We start from the raw sequence: 20562 nt of genomic DNA, 5'->3' as shown, positions 1-20562 counted from the left end.
CAAATATCGGCAAGCACACAAGCAACTCCTGAACAAAGCATCTGGTTAGGGTTAGAATGAAATGTTGGAAGCCATAAAACTCTAATAATGAGAAGAGCTGCAGAGTCATGAATTATCTGTCATGAAGGACATATTTTACAGTGCATGCTGTCCATAAATGTGTAAGTATTTACTCCATCTCTCTCTCTCATCTTGGTTTGTCTCACATGATCTTAAGTGATCTATTTTTAAAAAAAATGACTTGAATGATATCAAGCAAGAAATTATGGTGGTTATATTTGGAAGCTGCGTCTAAAATATTTACCACCATTGTGCTACAGCTATGGGGAGAGAGAGAAGGATGGCGGAGTGAAGAGTGGATTAGACAGAGAGCAAGAAGGAGTAAAATATTGAGGAGGAGAGGAGAGGAGAGGAGAGGCGGGCATAGAAAGCACTACAAGGTCCAATGACAAAACTGATCATTGTCCTCCTGGGCTGCAAGCTACAGCCGTTACCATCATCAACAACTGAGCCTGCAGGTCTCAGGCCTTTCTTGTTTGCGCAAATCCAGCATTCAGATAAACAGCGTGAGGCTTTGTTTACTTCTTCCTCTCATGGTTTTCATTAATTATTTATTGATATTGTTTCTTGTACGTTCCTCTTTTCTCAGTAGAGGCAAACAGCATTTCAAGGTTTCACAATGCATTGTTTGCCATGGCAGACTTTGACGAAATAGAATGCATGCAAAATTGAATGCAGAACATTTTGGAACAAACTAAAATCTCACGATGCCAAATTTCAAGGGGAAGTCATTAAACAACTGCCAGAAGCGTTCATTCAAGTTGAAGGATAAGACAATTCCAAACACAAAGGGTGATTTTTAGTATTGCAGCATATTTTCATAGAACTGATCAACTGGGGGGGGGGGGGGGGGGGGATTGATAGAAAAAAAAGTTTCAATTGATGTATGAAGGATGTCAGAGAGTTGCATGAAAGCAACGTGAGTGAGGAGGGACATTTCAATTTGATATATTACCAGACAATTGCTGACGCAGGTGTTATGAGGCCGATATTCAAACCCCAGCCTGCCACGTCCTGCTGCTAGAATCTATCGTGTTGTTGTATCTGAATTAATGTGTCCTTTTTCACAGTTTGCTGAAGGGAATTTTATTTCTTGGTGTATATTAAAATAAAGCAAAAAAGATTGTGGACGAGAACAATCTTCAGTTTAAGCACTAAAATATCAGATTAGGAACCCCTGGATTTCCCTGCTTGGCTCAATCCCAGTTTTCCCCTCTGCTGCATTCCCATTAATTCCTTTAATGTCCTTTGCGATAAACCATCACCCATGAGGCAATTCTGGTTTGCTCACCTCTCTGCATCTTGTGTTTGAGTTCTCGAGTTCAGCACAACTCTGATGCTAAATTGAGAAATCAAAAAGCAGACCCGGTTCTGTAAAGGGGCTCCTCGTCTGCCGGCTCATGCAAACAAGGAACACAGATTTTTTATGACAAGATGAAAACTACAGGACCAAAGTCTGAGTTAGACATAAAATGATGGACGGATGGATGGAAAATAAGACTGGCAGGAAAGGAAATAAGGACAAAGTGTAAAATTATCATAGTGCAACTCAGTTTATTTCCTTTAATCTACGGTGGTTTACGCTTTGAATTTGCACTACCAGATCTAGGATAACACTCTTTTTGACATATGAAATTCTGCCAAAATCATTTACCCACTGTAAATTATTATAAGAATAACCCTCATTAAACTGTAATGATGGAATTACGACTTCTTCAAAGACAAAGGTGATGATAATTATGTATTATCTATTGTTTTGGCTGGGAGCTGTAAAATGCATGCAGAGAAAAGGAACAAAAAAAAAGATCTGAGCTATTTCGAAAAAAGGAAACAGTATTATTCTTGGTAGTTTTTAGAAGTGTAGTTTCCAGCAGCTACAACGGCCCTTGTCTCTCTTTGCAATGCTTTTTCATGGCTTCTTATGTCTACAGTTTAGCAGCATCTTTGTTTGTTTTTTGTTGGTGGTTAAATTAAACTTGTTAGCGCTGCATCTCACTGACTAGTTTTCTGCCAGTGAAGCTGGCTGAAGACAAACAATCTCTGTTCATCGTGTGTTATGCTCCTTCAGTCCAAAATGTTCCAAACTAATTTATTTAATTGCTCTGTTGCCTGACTGTTTTTTTTATTTCTTTCAGTGATAACTGGCGTTCCCTGCAGGTCTTTAATTTTTGCAATATCTAGACTGTTAGATGTGACCAACTTATAAGAGCCTATCTAAAAGCGCAGCAACACACCTTTATAGTTGTTACTGGCTTCATCATCTCATAGTCTCATCTGTTTCAGCGGGATCATCAGTCACCACCACCACCAGAGTCTGGGCTCCTCGTTGGAGATTGATTTTCTGCTGCTGAGGGCAAATGCCCTTCAATCACAATCTAGCTGAAGAGTCAAAGGCAGAAAGACTTCTTCAGAGTAATTATCACATATCATCTGCTGCAATAAACAATTATCTTTACTGCAGTCACTCGTCTCTCCTGATTGAAAACATATAATACTAAATCCGACGCATCCAGGAAGGAAAAGTTTAAAGCGAGTTACACTTTCATACTGAAATCTCCCTGTAAACTAGCCTATACGAGAATACAACGCCAACACACAGGACAATAAAGCAGAGCAGAAAACAGCATGTGACAGAAGAGTCATGGCTCAGGAACAACAGCACCGAACACACAGATGGTGGAGTCCCAGTCCAAATGCTGTGAGGCTGATCCAAATTCTCTGCCTAATTGGGGCAGAGGAAAACTGGATAATTTCCAAACCAGTCCCAAGCAAAACTCTTGGCATAAATACCACTAATTAAATTCCATTTAATTAGAACTTAATTGTTCCTATTGGTAATCGTTTCTTCCAGTTATTGCATGGTGAGATGTGTAAATAATCTGTAGCTTCATTGACCCACGCATATAGAACATTGCAGTTCTTCAGAAAAAACAGAGAGGCCAGTCGTCTCACATGAAATGCCAGAAATGATTCAACATTTTCCAGGTTGTAAATTAAAATGCTAGAAGAATGTTATTTTGTCTGTATACCCCGACTTTCCTGTCATGCGAAAGATTGTGATTGAGATTGTGACCGTAGGAATGTAGTTCAATGGTACATTGATACTTGTGAACAAAATTGATGAAGCTCCTTCACATGAATCAGAAACCAATTGCCGAACTGGAGTTGGCAACCTAACCATTTTCCGGTTGAGAACCGTAGTCTCAGACTTTGATGAGCTGATCCCCATCCCAGCCACTTCACACTTAGTCGCAGACAAACAAAGAAACAAGCATTTATGTACTTGGCCAGGACAGTTACAGAGGACCTGTCCTGGAGCCAGGCCTGGGGCAAGAGTCTCAGCGAGCACCTGAGGGCTGGGCCTTTTCCCGTGCAATCAGGCCAACAGGAGCCATGGATTTGTCTTCCAGTGGGCGCACCACATACAGGAGGATTCAAAAGGGTTTGGGGGCTCTGTGGATTGGGTGGGAGTTGGAGGCAAGGGCCTCCAATCCTCGTCTGATGAAACAACATGATGAAACAATAAGAGCAGTAATGAGGACCAACAGCATCAGTACTCATTGTAGTGTTTTTTTTTTATTGATGAGTGATTCTAAGCAAAAAGTAGAATATCACCATTACAGCTTGCTGCAGCTACGATTGTTCGGGGAAGGTTCCCCCCCCCCCCCTTGTGGCATGGACTCAATGCATGTGATTGGGTGTGCATACTTTGCATTTGTGCAGCGTGTGGCGTGTGCACTCGAGTGCTGGGAGTAAAAGTGAGAGAGTAAAAGTTAGAAAATAGTTCAAAGTGGTGACCTAAATACAGGTACCATGGTAATGTACCATACTGGATCTGCTCAATAGACAGAATAAAGCCTATTGAAATACACCAAATTTGAAGTTGTGTCTCCTGTGGATGTCAATATATGTTTCAGTAGACTGTGCAGTGATTTTCATCTAGTAGTATATATATATATATACTGTATATAAAATTGCTATAATTAAATTTTAACACATTACATGTACATGTGAGTTTGGTTATTGTTGGTGTTTGAATAAAACAATGAGGAAAATGTCTGAAAATGAAAAGCCTTCTTTCCCAGATAACGTGGCGTCTTTCAGATTCTTCTGACCCCATTAAAATGTGAGAAGGGAAAAAAAAAAGTTACAATATTTTTTATGTTAAATTAACTAACCTCAATTAATAAGCACCAAAGCCATCAAGCAGGATAAGAATATAAAAGGCTGAATTATAACTTCACCAACTCTCTCACTTTGAAAGCTGTTTCAAAATCCCTTTATTTCCCCGACCACACACACACTCTCATCTCACCCACGAGCCAGCTGACTTTTAAAAGGATTGAAGGAGACGGCCTTAGCAGGGAGCCTGGAGCGTGTCAAGAAATCACTAATGTGCTTAGTTTAACAGACAGCGAGTCCTTACAGCATGTTTGCATAAATAAGCTGGCAATCGACGCTCCGTGCCGTCTGTGGATAAGATGAGAATCAATAAAGCAGATAAGAGGAGCGATAACAGAGGACTCCTGACTTACACTGAGAGGTAAACCTATTTCTATGCAATGGACACACTAAGAACTATTTATTGTTTCATGTATATGGAACAATAAACGCCAACAACAAATAAATCTTACGTTTTTGGTTCCTGTTCCTCAAAAATGAGGATTTGCTGCTCTTCTTCAACTTATATTACAGTGAACTAAATATTTGACTTTCAGGATGTTGATGTGAATAAAATGAGCAGATGGAAGGACTTGGATTTGGCTTCTGGGATGTTGTGACTATTTTAAACAAAATCATAATCAAGAAGCTGACAGATCACACCATAATAAAAACAACAGTTATGCAGCACTATCGGGAATACGTTTGTCCTTTCAGCGACACAACAATACTGCTGGAGTCACTGTTTGGCTTTTTAAGTGAGTGAATTATTATTATTTTCCTCTACTGGCCTCAGAGATAAAATAAAAGATAAAATACTCTTTCCCAAAAGAAGACAGGTGGATCTTCCGTTATCAGGTCGAATTCCCTCGATGTTTCACGCTGCTGCCTCGTCACCCGACAAATATTAATGCATCTCTCACATTTTCAGACTTAAAAGGTCAAATCTCAAACGTAGATTTCTGCCATCATGCCGGGCTTTAGGAAGCTATTTCCGTATTGCACGCTTTAAGCTTCATCAGTTCTAATCAACTCAAATGCGAGGCCGACCAGACCTGCCGTCAGCCACCGGCCTGCTCTGCACCCGATGCTGAACATTTCTGAAATGATAATAACAACCCCCCAGGCTGCCAGGCATGGTTTTGGGCTAATTTCAGATTAAACAATGTTGCACATGTCAGGGGAAACTGTCGAGCAACAGCGGCTGATGATCCACAGGAAACAGACACACACACAAAAGAAAACAAGGAGCAGCGCCGTGGGAGGAAATGGAATTTTGTCAGCAGGGACGCAGAAAGCATAAGAGGTTTATGAGACAGTCTGGAAGCAATATCTCCAGCCGGCTATTTTTTGACTGCTGACGGGGGGCGGGGTTGGAATTTGGTCACACAACAGGGCCACATCAGAAATCGTGGGTGTAACTGGGGTCATTTGTGTGTGGAGAGATGGCAGCTTAAATCTAAAGAGACCAGATCAGATGACCACTGATCACAGATTGCAGCAGATACGAGACCGCTGGTTGTTCGAAGGAGCGCTAAGCTACACTGACAAAGCGTGATCAGACGATGTCACGATGAAGAAACACTCTCTGAACTGCATCTTTTTTTTATGTGAGGTTTGCCACGTTCTCGTATATACTAGTTCATGAAGACCTGCAATTGTCGTGAGAGCAGCTCAGCAGCAGATCACACAGAGTCTCTCCCATAATAGTGGCTTTGTAAGGTTCACGTTTAGTGAAGTATTTACTACCTTATGCATTTAACACAAAGTCCCCAAGACTGATGACAATCTCAGAAATGCTATGAACCAGCAGAAACTCAAGGGAACAACCTCAATTATTTTCTTTGCTTATACACAGGTGAGTGAGTGTACGTGTGCGTATATGTGTGTGGGGGGTGGCGTGTACCAAGGGCTGAAGAGGTAGGGCTCCGGGTCTCTCTTCACAGGTACTGTAGTTGTAGACAGATTGGGCAGATGTAATTGTTATTTGGAGTGAGGTTTACACACACACACACACAGGTGTGTTCATGGTAACAGTCTCAGGTGGGTCTCTGTTCAGGGATTTGTCTTTTGTTTGGTAAACTGATGAGTTCCGCATGACCTCCTATCTATCAGGTGAACTGATAGAAGCCTCTGAACACGTGTCTGCGTGTCACACGTGTGCGACCTCACTTTTATGCTAAAATGACAACATGCAGCTCTTTTTCAGAACTGCAAATGTAAAACTGGTCAATTAATAGTGAAGTAATCTGAATCCTAAATAACCCACTCACTCATTGCACGTGAAATCAGCCTAATATTACATTTCAGTTTGAAGAACCCAGGATGCCATCATCTAAATTGCATCTTTTCAATGTATTAAATGAAATAATTGCAATGATTACTACGACTACCGATAATTAAAAATGTCATCTTCTGCTGACAAACTAATCTGCTAATCATTTCATCTCAAATCCATTGCTGATTGGATTAAAAAAAAGGAACAGCTATCCTGGTGTGTTGGCTTGATGCTGCGGCTTGTTTCTTAAATGGACTGTAAGTTCGTCCACGCCACACGAACCATTACATGTCTCTCTTTAGGCTTTCTAATGGCAGCATGGAGACTGGAAACAGGTTTTGATGAATCGCTCCCCGGTGTACTTGCATTCCCTTCGCTAATCGTGCACGCCATGCAGCCGAACAGTAATTTCGCACCCCGGGTTGTTAAGCCCTTATGAAGATACACCGAAATATAAAAAGGCCAGAGGGAAGAACTTGACAGATAAAGCAGAGCTGTCATGTTTACGTTTATTGCAAAACACATTTATTTTTTCCTTCAGTATAATAATTTGTACCTGAGAGGATTTTCCATTTAAATACATGTGGTTGAATTTTAATGAAGGGTTACGGATAAGCTTTGCATTTGCTACATAACTATATTGGCCTCCCTACTACCAGTGTCAGAACAGACACACACGCTTCCTCTCTGTGGCTGTGCCACTAAAACCTCATCCTCGCCTGAATTGCACGCGATGCACACAGCATCTGCGGAAATCCAATTTACATATATTTACATTTGGGTTGAGTTTTGAGATTTGAACATTTACAATTTGTTAAAAACTTGGAAAAAAATTATTTGATGAGCTTGTGAAAAAGTTCCCAAACCACCATTAGCATATTGGGTTAGCGCTTCACTGTAAGAAACTAGCGGTCTTTCTGTGTGGGTTCCCTCTGGAGAACCTGGAGGGAATCCACACAGATCTCCATTAGAGGCAAACTGCTGCCTAAATAAATTGTCTGAATGGTGCTTTGTGTTTTGGCCCTATGATGCACTGGCGACCAGGTGTTCCCGCCTCTCCCCCAGAGTCAGCTGGGATGGGCTCCAACCCCCCTCACAACCCTGCAAAGGATTGGCTTTTAGAGAAAATGAATGGAGCTTGATGTGGACATCTGTGCCTTCAGTTGATATCTTGTCAGATATCAAATATGGGAGAAGGACAGGCAGCAAACATTAAACAAAGCTCCACATGTCATCTGATGCTGGAGCTCACAGAGTTCCAATATAAATGGGATGAGAAATGTCTTTGAGTCTTTGTTTGGAGAGTCTGCGGGTACAGATACTGTATCTTGCTTCCGAATCTGGCAGTGCTTGCTCTCAAGCTGAAGTAAAATTAAGTGTAAAAAAAAAGCAACATCCGGGGTCAAGTGGTAGTGGTAACAGATGATGAAGGGTATTTCAAATGCCCCTCAGCCCAGCTGCATTCTCCAACTAGAAAAGCACTCGGAGAGCGCAGACATCCGCCGAGCAGCTCATTCCCCTCCTAATTAGATTTGCACCGTCCACACGGTGATCTGGATCATCATCAAAAGGTTCTCCATTGTTCCTGGTATCTTTATACACCAACCATGAAAAGTAAAAGCGAATCGGAGTTGACTTTTAACTGATTTTTGAATCCGTAAATTGAGTTTTAAATGTTAAAATGTTATATTTTTTCCTGACTCCATCCTGGATCCGATAAATTACATCGGTCAATAATCAACCGAGATATTGAGGGACACATTTTGAAGCTCCATTGACTGCAATGCGGCGGTAATTACTCATGGGAGATGCCAAGGCACTCCTTGGCCTGTTGAAAGATTAATCCCTCTACCAAGTTCTGGGTCCACACTTGAATGCCCTGGAGGCATCCAAATCAGATGGATGAAGCACCGATGCGCCTCAACCGAAAAAGGAGCAGGAGATTTATTCCGAGCTCCCTCCAGATGTCCGCGCTCCTCATCCTATTTCTAAGGATGAGCCCAGCGACCCTATAAGGGTAAATTATTTTTGGACAATTGTATCCACAAATCTGTATATGAAAACATTACGATGGCTTTCTATAAATATACAATGCATAACAAACCATGCTCAAAACACTGTATTTTAAGGAAAGTAACTTACATTTGCTGGAAATGAACGTAGTTTCTTTTTATGTAACAAACTTGACAAGAACCACAACTGAAGCATCAGAACCAGTAACATACAAAACCGGTGCATTCGCACAATCCTTCCAGTCTCCAACCAGCATCTTTTGCTTTTTCTTTTAAATGATATAACAAGTACAAACCGGCTGGTAAATGAGTCACTTGAACACAAAATTGAATCAGCGCGTTCACGGTTGGATATTATGGTGAAATCATGCAATTAATACTTTATTTTTAAATAAAGAGCTTTATTGTCTGTAAAACAGCAACTTTTTGTCTTTTGAAAATGGCTCATCCTGTGGTAGATCATTCTGTGTGTGTCCTCCAGTCCTGACTCTCTCTAAATGGATCAATTCTTCCAGAAGAGGATGTCTCTCAAGCCACCACACCGTTGTTGCCTTCGGCATACTAAACTCTTCCTCTTTGCACCCTCCTCTTTATATCCAGCCTCTTTAAATCCCGCCCCTTCCTCTCCCACTGCATCCTATTCATGTTAAAGCTGCTCGTCATCAGTTTGCCTCCCTTCTGTCTCTGCTTATCACGTCGTTTTCATCCCATTCTCATTCATCATGTCTCTCCAGCTTTCCATCACAGACGCCTTTATACTAAACTTCTAGCCTGAGAGGTCTCTGTTCTTCTTCATGCTGAACATGAAAATGTGAAATGACAAGTGACATGATCATTACTTGATCTCATGCGTGCATCGTGTCCAGTTAAGTATAATATCTTAAGAAATCAGCAGGAAAATCATAAAACAATTTGCGAAAGGCCAAACGCAAAAATAAAAACATGACTCAAATGTCACTACAAAGCAAAAATCATCACAACTTCTTATTTTCTAGTCTAGTGGATCATTTTTGGTCTAATGGAAGTTTTTTTTTTTAATCTGGGAGTCTTGGTTTCAAGAGAAAGCATATATATATATATATAAATAAGCAAGATGATTCCGATTATGATCTTGATCGAAATGATCTGATTAAGAGCATCACTATATGGAGAATAAAGAGCAATAAGAACAGAACAAAAGGAGTGTCAGCTTTGTGCAAATGCTTGCAGCCATACTCAACACGACGCGTTACATTATGAAGCTCGAGAGGACGTTCAGTCAGAACTATTCCGTGGCACATTTAGGCACTTTAGTTTTGCCCTCCTGTCATTCTCACCTCCATCGTCTTACTAGGCGTTTTTTATATGAGACTTTCTGCGCTGCTCTGATTCATTCGCGCTGCTGTTAATGCGCTTCGACACCGACCCATCACACCCTAGTCTTTGGAGATTCACAAACTTTATTTCATCAGCCTCATCAGCCTGAGCAAAGTCATCAGTTACCACCATCAGCGGGCAACTGGGATCCATGTGGGGCTTTATCTCACTGCTGCTCAGGGCAGGCGCCCTTCGCTCACAATCTCCCTGACGAATTGAGGCACCGTGCACTTTCTAGCAAGACTAATGATCACACATCGTGTGATGCGATAAACAATTATCTTTACTTAATTCGCTTGTCTGTCCCGATTCAACTGAAGATTAGTGCAGCAGGCTGATTATCAGTTCAGTCACACCCGAACGATACGCCAAAGCTGGAAGTTAAGCTCCACAATTTCTGCTCTCAAGACTATTAAAACAGCAACGGATACAAATACATGGACAAGATGCAAGGTATATTAATGGAAAACATTCAGCATGGTAATTATTTAAATGATTAATATGATGCAATATATTCATGGTTTGTCGTCAATTCCTGTTTCCAAGGTTCAGAAATTTAGAGTTGTGATTGAGCTTGTGGAAATATTTTGAGTTAAAGGCCACTACAATTAACGCTTGTTTATCATGAGCATCATCGCTCAGTTCGTTAGCATGCTAATATTTGAATATCACATAGGTTAAGGGTACTACTGAGGCTGTACAGTACAGGACTTAGCTTTGGAGGTATTTTGCAATAAATTAAATTGAAATACACTAAAAAATCCTTGTTATCACGCAAATACAAAGATTTATAGAATTTGTTTTTATGATATTCAATGTTCATATTAACACATCTGTAGTGGAACAAAGAGACGTAACAACAAGCCAACATATAATTAAACCACTACTTTAGAATGTTGTTTTTTTGTCCCATAAAGGGGAGTAGATTGAGAACATGATATTACAGCGTTATAATGCATGCAAGTAGGTGTTACTCACGCAGCGCAACAAAATATCCAAATGCGAATTATTTTTCATGTCATACAGCAGCAAGTGCTCATCCCATTCTTTCACCAAATATATCCAAAACCCTTATTACTAGTCTGCTGGTGCACCACTACTTGTTATAATCCTTTTAAATAATCCACATCAAATCTCTCACAATGCTAATCCACTAGACACGATGGTCCACAGCAGCCATTCATCTGTCGACACGTCTAACAGCACACCAGCATGCATAATTCAATTGTAATGGTTGTTTTGTTGTGTTGCTGGGGTTTGCCAATGGCTTAGTTAGTTATTTGTTTAGAGTCCCTCCTCTTCATAATGGGGCGGCAGTGCTGTACATGACGCATACGACAAGCACGGTGTGACTGCGGAGAGGGAACAACGAAGTTTGTTTCAGTTTTACATGGATGTTCATCAACAAAACTCCCCACCAGCGTTGCAGAACTGAAGAAGCCTCTTGGTTGAGAGATGAAACGTCTTCAAGAAGTCCACTTTATTCAGCACATGAATCTACCATAACCTGGATGATTATATAAATATACAATACATAACAACCATGCTCAAAACACACTGTCTTTTAAGGAAAGATGATTAAGAATTCCCACAGGCATCAACAAAGGCTGGGATGTTGGCGAACGTGAAAACCCAATCTGCAGACTTCAGTTTTCAAAATCACAATTTCAGGCACGGGGGGTTCCTCCGCTTCCTTGTTCTTACCAAAGCATTTTCTTATATCTTGATGTATCACAGGTGAAAACTGCCTGGGGAATTTATTTTCTACAAATGCTGAATTGCAAGTCAGAAATAAATATGACATGAAATTGAAAATCGGCGCTAAAAAATATACTAAACATTTCCAAATCATATTAACACAGACATTTTTGAGAAACATAAAACTAAAACAAAACCTCCATGTCTACAACATTGCTCCTTTACTCTGTCTGACTTCATTCCTCTAATAAAGCGTCTGTACTATTCACCGTGGCGCCATAACGGCCTCACAGCGTAAGGCTTATATCGCATTACAGACCTGCAGACAGAGATATTGAACGATCCTGCAAGCCAGTTTGGGGTTATATAACCAGTTCAGTGCAGCGTTCAGCAGAAGCGGCACAAAGCAGGTGCCACTCAGATGCTACTGCAGGAGCTTTACATTGCAAAGTGGCTGCACATTACAGCAGCAGCCCTTTGGGCCACTAATGAACAAATGGAGAGACTGAGAATGAGCCTTTGTTTCAAGGCACAGCAATTCCCTCGTTGAAAATATTCCCCTAGTTCATTGCATGAGAAGATAATCTCACAGGGTGTTGAATATGACAGAGAATCAGCTCAATCACAGCATTCAGAGTGTCTCTCAACTACAGAAAACGCACAAAGGGGATTCTGCAACAAGACGTGACGTGATTGATGTGAGCGTGAGCTGAAGCCATTCCCTCGCCTCTGCTCGCAGCCTGCCTGTTCTTCAAGACCACGCTGATCAAAGCAGGTTGTAACCAGGACACAGGTCTGTGCGTAGGGGCTTGCATTTGCGTTGAAGGCCTATTATGGCATATGTAGACGTCTGTCATACAATGCCCATGGCAACAATGTGATATGATGGGTGAGCACGCCATATAGCCAATGCTCTTTGACTTTAAAATAGATTATGCATGAGGACAGTTGCAATCACCTCAGTTGCAATCGAGAAGTTTCCTAACTTTATCTTCATGAGCAAAGAGTCATCTTTTTGTTATGTTTTTCTGTATATAATCATGATTTTTTTAGTAATCAACATATAAATTATCTCCCACCATCCTGCCAATGTTTTTATTAGTCATATTTTATTTGTCAGCATCTGCCATGAGGGGCAGGGAAATTATTGGGTACGGTACCAGCTGACAATATCCATGCATCCCTTGTATCTGACTCACAGACAACAGGAACAATTTCAGAGGCTGCAGGAGCGCTGACCTATTTCACCTGTGCACTAGTGATTCACCAGGTATTGCCTTCCCACTTTTTCTTTTAAGAAATATAGCTTAACGAACCTGTTAGGAGCTAAACTGTCAGGTCACGATCGGAACATCAATCTTTGGTCTCGTGCGCTTCGAGGATCCTGCGTTACACATTTCAAGATTTATTCCATATCGATGTCAGCAAGTCCCTTTTGGCCTTATAATGACATGCACACAAGAGCAAAAGACAAACTCAGACAAAGAAACCGGGTTTCATAAGCTCTTCCACCTCAAATAATAATCTTTGACATTTTCAGTAAAAAAAAAAAAAATTAAAAAAAGGTGCAAATGTGTGAAGCTACTTTTTGCTTCAAGGCAGACCTGAGGTGCAAAAATCCAAGATTTCATTTAAAAATGATGACATAATGGTGAAACAGAAGTTAATCAAAAATTCAAGAAAGCTTTGTGCACGTATTATGGCCGAGCAGACCACCGACATCCTACATATGCGTAACATGTTGTTGATTTCATTCCTGAAACATGACTCGTCATTTCTGTTACTTTTCCATTTCTCCCTCAATGTATCCAAACATGGCTAAATTCACTTGGTCGAATATACCTGAATATATCTGGCGGACACACTTCCGTCTCCCGTCTGATCCACATGGAGACCTGGCTGGCTTAAGCCGAGACATCCACTGCTCTGACAGAACAGGCTAATACTTCCACATTGATCATTCCAGAGGACTATAATAAATGCACCATCTGTGGAAATGCCATCCCTATCCTGTTTTCACTGCAGCTAGATGTTTCAGTTTTTCTCTTTTGAGAAATGTTTTATGTTTTATTTATCTGCATCCGACAATGTTGGGTTTTACGATGAAGTGTCGCAAGCTCCTCAGAATCTCATCTCCTCTCGTTCTCATTGTCTATAACTATCAATATGTGAGGGAATAAAAAAGACCTGAGATAAAAATTGAGTACAGAAAAAAGCAGAAAACAGATCAACATTAACAGCCACTAAACCAGAGTATCCAGAGAGAGAGAAGCAGGCCCGTTTAAATGGAGTTTAGGCAGCCATTATGTTGTCAAGAGTCCTCTTCCTCGTCTTCCTCAGTGTGTGGGAGTGCATCGCAATGTGTCTCTGAAGAGAAAGGCCTTGTTCATTGGCTTGATTGAAAACAGTGAGGAAAATACTTCCTTTAACTTCCCAGCCAGACGGATGCTCGGGTAATTTAGGTGATTGAAACAAATGTTTAAATAAAGAAAGAAATATTTTGTAATTGTTTTCAAACCTCTATAAACTGATTAAATTATCTTGTGAAGTATTTTGTAACAAGGCTTTTAAAAGCGCTACAAAAACACATATTTTCTTCTCATTCTTCTTATACTAAAGTACGCTACTGCCTCTTCAGTTGTAGGTGCTGCAAAAAAAAAATCTCATTTGTTTTCTCAATGCAGTCACTTCTCTGTGACGCCAGGGAAGACAAATGAGCACACACTGTAAGGCGCAGTAAAAAGCAGTCATTCAGCACGGGGTAATCGATGTTCTGCTGATATCAGGTATCAACATAAAACACGGCCGAACTTAAATACAACAATACAGCAAAGTGCAATATCTCATTTGTAGGAGGTGTTTTATTTTTTTAGACGATGTTAAATAAATGTACATCATTATAAAATAAGGTTCATGGTGCGACACAAAAAAACTCAGGCTAACAAATCAAATTTCAAAGATGTCGGGGAGCAGGCCAGCATGGGAGCGACCGCAGCAGGAATCGCATCATCAGCTTGAGATTTTCTCGTGAAAACGAAATGAAATAATTGCCCTTTTCAGCAAACGTGCCACTCACAGTCACGGCGTCTGTCAACACACCCTTTTCTTTGCACGTTGTTGAGCTGTAATAACATAAACCTATCATGCTTTCAGGCATAATGACACAAACATTTGTCAACGTGAACAGGCCTTTGTGTAATAAGACCAATGATCCTTCTAATCTGCATTCATGCCACGTGCACCCACCTGCAAACAGGAATGGGCCCTGACATAAGGCTGAACTCATTCCTGCAAATGACCAACAAAGACAAATACATGGTCCCTGGCGAAAGTAGAATTCAGAGCAAAGACATTTTACAACATTAATTTTGCATAGTTCCATAGTTCGTTAACTAGAGGCTCAATAAATAAGTGCTTCACTGTCTTTGACCATCCTGGCATCCGGGGTCAAATATAACCCACATCAAAAGGTTTCTTTTATCAAATTGCTATAAAAATAAGATGGATGTTTTATACTACCCTCAGCAAATACATGAATACATGAATAACAACTATTATACTCTTAACTATACTATTCAGTATTCAGTTTCCTTCCATACCCTCCTCCTATTGTCACCAAACCGTCAGGACCTCGACCTCAATGGTCATTCGACCTTTGTTGAAGGTGAAGCATCTCAGAAATGAGCCATAGCTAAATTTCTATTCAGACAGAATATCAGACAAGTGGCTTAATTGATGGTAAAGGACTGAAATAAAACTGTTTTTATAGAAATGTGAGCAGATCTTAGTGAAACAAACTGGAATGATTGATCTGATGGACCCCAGAATGCAGAGACAGAGGTCAGCAATATATGGCTATACATGGCGCTCTGGGTCAGCACTGGACAGCTCCATTGGCCACATATGTAGCTGTCCGGTGCTGATCCTGAAGCTGACATCTTTTCCGCGGCATTGACTTGGGGAATGTTCTTTATCTTGCCACTTCGGTTGTTTTTTTTGGTTTGCGCATGTCCATGACAAGACAAAGTGGTGGCTTTTTGGTTTTGCTTTGATTTTGTATCGATTATCTTTGTTCCTGCGTGATGATTGCATTTGAATGGAACTTTTCCACATTATTAGATGTGTTCATTTATTCCCATCACGAACTTTGGTTCATACTTATGATTTTTCTCATTTACAGCATGGCTTTATCTGTAACAATTTTCAAGTTACAACCTTTTAAAAAAGTGATATCAAAACTGAATATTTTATTGTAAGTACAGTGGAGGCTAAAGAGTTAAGTTTATACTTATTCAGACCGCTACAAATGAACTTAAACACTGAGCAGAATAATGAATAAAAGGTATTGATAAATCACTGTTAACCTCCCATTGAACGGCCTCTTTGAATCATGACAAAAGAGAAAAAGAAAAAATGCAGAGCTGAGGTCAAGCTGATGAGAATTAAAAGAAAACACGTGCACACAGATGTCTGAGCACACGGTGGCAATGACAAGAACATTGCTTATTAAAAACTTGCTCAAAGACACTGAATACATTAATGCTTGTGTTTAAATGCAGACTAAACACAGCACAAAGCTTTGAATATGAGGCTAGTATCAAATAACTAGCAGGTAACAGAAGAAACAGCTTCCCAAAGAGATCAGTGATGATGAACAGAAAAGAGAAATGAATCATCAAATGCAGAACGATGAGAAAAGGAAATCTGAGTCTCATATAAACTAAATAAATTCCATAAATCATACTTTGAATGGGAGCAGGAAGAATTAATCCATTGAAACAATGAAAATGGACTTAATGACAAATAAATTTTTCTATTCAGAAAATAATTTTCAGAATTGTCTAATATTCTTCTGATTCTGAAATGCTGAGTTTATGTTTCGTCATTACCAGCTGAACTGCACGCACACACACACACACACACACACACACACACTGTGGATTCTATCCGTTCATACAGGCAGCACCTGTCAGCTGGAGATCTGGGGAATCCAAGGACTGTTTGTCACTTTTTCGATCTCTCTTTACGTGTGTGAGAGAGAGAGAAAGGAAGAGGATAGATAGATGATAGGTAGAGATAGATAGACAGACTATCACCCCCCCCCCCCCCCCCCCCCATCACCTGCTGACCCTGCTCTTCCCTCCTTCCTTTACTTCATATCAACCGTCTATCGGTCTCATTTCATTCCGACCATCATACCCCCCCCCCCCCACCTACGACTGACACACAGTCTCTCCGTCTTTCTTCGCCTTCCTGTTCATTACAGGCTTGAGACAGACACTCCATCGCAGCGAGCAGGTGGCGATAAGCCACAGCGGTGCACCTGTGCCTGGTCTGAATGCCAAATCCAGAGGCATTGAAAGCTCACGCTAAACAAACAACGGAACCAGCAAACCTCACGTTCCGACAAATCCACCTGACAGCTTCATCTGTCTCCCCTGTTTCAAAGCATGTTATAAAATTCACTATCAGTTAACTGTTGAATTGTCACAGCGCCCCCCCCCCCCCAGAAGGGTTTAGGTTCACAATGCTCATTTAGATGAAATAATTGTCTGCAAAGTGCTGCTGTGTAGGACCTGTTAAAAGAAGCATCAGCTGCCATTGGCCTCAGGACCTTAAGAGTAGAGAATATGAGTTACTGCCTCCAGTCTGAGCTCGATCATCTGAGTGATGACGGAGAGGTGGACTCCAGTGTGCTTTAATAATGGTCCCCACGATGTAATTATAGATGTATTAAAGGGTTAAGGCTCAGTCACCCTCTTGAGTGGCCGGATACCAATCATAATGAGATCTTTGCGTTTGTTGGTGCGTGTTTGTGTGTATGTGGGGAGGGGGGGGGGGGGGGTGATTAAAATATGAGTAAACAAAATCATGTTGAACAATTAACCAGAAATAGAGTGAATAAAATCGTCAAAATGTTTTTCACTGGGAAAATGTATCACGACTTGCCACCAATTGCACTTAACTGAAGTTTTCTACAGCTCACAAGAATCTTCCTTCCAGAATATGACGAGGGCCTGAGCTGCTCTGTGTGTGTTTCTGTCGACGTGTCTGACTCCATGAATCTCTGCTAATAGCTCCACTGCAAGTTTATAAGCTTGAAATACCACAGTGTTAAATAGTTGCCGATAAATCCATTTTATGTTGCAGGCTGACCCGGGAAAAACAAAATTATGGCTGCACTCGCTCTCCCCGCTAATTAGGATGAGACTGGAAATGCTTTTATTCAGAGCATATGAAAGCATATGAAATAACTTCGAAATACAATCTAAAGGTCTAAACTCGACTGTTTGTAATACTAATAGAGGATGCAGAAGATCAGGAAGGCTCCAGGACCCGGTATTGTGTCTCCATCCTGCAGCCTGACAGTCTGCGCTGACCTGGCGCCCATATTCACCAGGACCTTTAATCGACCTCTGGTGCTGTGTGAGGTGCCCTCCTGCTTTAATCGCCCCCCCCCGGTCACCCCAGTCCCAAAAAAGCCCTCCATCAAATGACTACATCTGCTGCCCTGACTTCGCGATGTTCACGATGAGCCACCCGAAGGACGCAGGCCCCCAACCGGACCCGCCAATGCAGTCAATAAGTGTGTTGGCACCCCTCAACATCCTCAACAACACTAAGTACTGTGGGCAACAGCTGGATTGGAAATCACCCTTTCTTGGCACATGAAATGGGCTTTCCACATAAACACTGTCTGGTAGGGGGTCCACCAGAGAATGTACTTCCTGCGACAGCCTGCCCGAGGAGCTGCTCGTAATCTTCTACACAGCCATCATCCAGACTGTCCTCTGCACATCAATACCTTCCCGGTTTGGATCAGCAAAAAGAGAGACCAGACTGCAACGAAGCATCGGGCCTGCAGAGAGGACCATTGGGCCTGACCTTCCCTCCATCCAGGACCTGTACCAGACCAGGGTCAGGAATCAGGAGGCTAGCATCCCTGGAGACCTCATACATCCTGGCCACGATCTCTCCCCTCCGGAGATGCAGAACCTTCTCGACATAGGGACAACTTCTTTCCTCTGCTTGTTTCTCCAATGAACTCCTGAAGACTGAAACTATATTTCCAATTCATACTAATGCAGGATCATCATCTACCTCATAGCCCTACTGTTTTTCTAAAGTGTATTGGATTCTACGCTTGTTGTAATTCCATTTTTAATTAATAAAGAATTCCAAACACCTTGTACTTTGAGGGCAAATTAATCCAGGGTCAAATTCCTTGTTTGTGTGCATGTACTTGGTTGATAAAGCTGAGTCTGATTGTAATGATGTGCAAATCTTCCATCTTTCAGGCATATAATATGCACGGGTTGTAGCAATAAATACAACCAGCTGCATGGATAACACACATATAGCAAGAATAGTTATCAGCATGATGGGAGGTAATTTAAATACAAAAATCTCATTTCAGGCTCACTCACGCAGAGCTAATTTTTTTTAGGTGGCATTTAAGCTACAGTATAATGAGCTATAATAAAAGTTTAGATCACAGAACACAAGCATGATAATCGGATAAAGTGTCACACAACACTGAACATATTGTACTAACAGAACTAGAGACAAGGGGAAGAACGTCTGTGTGTCAACTTGAATTCTCTTCAAACAGAAAGTGAAGGATGGGAAATATGACAAAAATATTAAAGTATTGACACTTCTAAACATGGCGACAAGACCACATAGACAGCTGATGCAACCCTTTACCATCTGAGGCCATGTACACATGTAGCCGGGTTTAAAATATATATATATTCTTCCCCCTCCGCTTCGAAAAAAAATATTGCATCCACACGTAACAACATAAGTGCGTTGTTAAGCACATCCATAAGCATGCCAAACCAAAGGGCATAGTTCTCCAAATCCTATCCAATCAGAAGGCTCCGTCTCTCATCGTCCCTTTTGCAAAACATGAAATATGGCATCAGGCTCGTTCGTGTGGACCGAACCAGACGGCAGAATTGCTCCTAAACGTAGTTTTGGAATATAAAGTCAACAAGTAAGCAATAAGCAATAAGCAATAAGCGTTTTGAAGGCAGGAATAGAGACAGGAATCTGCAGTTTCATGTGGATGATGAACCAAACAGTAGAAAAATATAGAAATGTTTACACATCTTGCAAAACCAGAATATCATGAAAAATGATGATGGTGAAAAGGCTGCCTAAGGCACAATGACTCACCGAGGCCTGGCGGGTTCTCAGGGCATGGCGGCAGCGGCTTTGGGGATGGCGTCTGACTGATCTCCGGCTGCACGCTCTGCACCAGTTGCTCGTCTACGGCCAAGTAACTGGCTAATGTTGTATTGGGCCTGGAGAGGTTGTAATAATAAAAGTGATGTCCGTTCCCTGCTGCTCCGCTGACGTTATTCCTCGAGCCATTGCGTCCATTGTTGAAGCGGCTGAAGAGGTCAAAGCGCTGGGAGTAGACATCAAAGTACAGGATCATCATGATGAGGAAGTGGAGCAGGCAGAGCAGAAGGACGCCCTTACAGATTCGCTCCAGAGTCCGACCCAGCATCAGCCGGGTCATGGCCGAAGAAGACGACCGTCCCGTGACGGCCAGCCACGACGTGACTACACACATGCGCCCAACCAAAAGGCCATACTTACAATGACGGGTTATATCACACCTCTGGTAAAGACATGCAGCTAGCTAAGCACCTGACTGTGTGACTTCTGCAAGGGGTCATGGGGTCATAAACGACGATACAGAAGATGCTACATCTGAAGTCAGAGCTGACAGCTTGGATCTAGTGCATCCGCAGACGTGCTGCATGACAAAAGCAATCAAATGTATAATCCCGCCTGAATCCCCAGTTGAAATCAATCTTAATCTGCTCCACTGTGGGTCAGACAGAGAAGTTCTAAGGAAAGGTTTGGCGTGATGAGAAACGTAAGGCCCTAACCTCTTGATACGGTCGATGTGATTATATGTGAAGTCAGATTGTTATATCCACGCGGCTGTTTCTGTGCTCATCTAAAATGTCCAATTAGTAA

At 41.5% G+C, this 20562-nt stretch overlaps 1 protein-coding gene across 1 annotated transcript in view; it reads right to left on the bottom strand.

Annotated features, from left to right (window-relative positions):
• The window catches only part of b4galt2 (UDP-Gal:betaGlcNAc beta 1,4- galactosyltransferase, polypeptide 2), a 76385-nt gene extending 56290 nt beyond the window's left edge, over nucleotides 1-20095 (bottom strand). The window contains exon 1 of the mRNA XM_068748605.1: nucleotides 19747-20095. Within this exon, the coding sequence (XP_068604706.1) occupies nucleotides 19747-20095 (349 nt within the window). The remainder of the gene's footprint in view (nucleotides 1-19746) is intronic.
• Between the last annotated feature and the right edge of the window lie 467 nt (nucleotides 20096-20562).

Source organism: Brachionichthys hirsutus, chromosome 15, assembly GCF_040956055.1.
Source record: "Brachionichthys hirsutus isolate HB-005 chromosome 15, CSIRO-AGI_Bhir_v1, whole genome shotgun sequence".
NCBI classification, from domain to species: Eukaryota; Metazoa; Chordata; class Actinopteri; order Lophiiformes; family Brachionichthyidae; genus Brachionichthys; species Brachionichthys hirsutus.
Note: the sequence above shows the minus strand (reverse complement) of the source record. Positions and strands in the feature narration are given on the sequence as shown.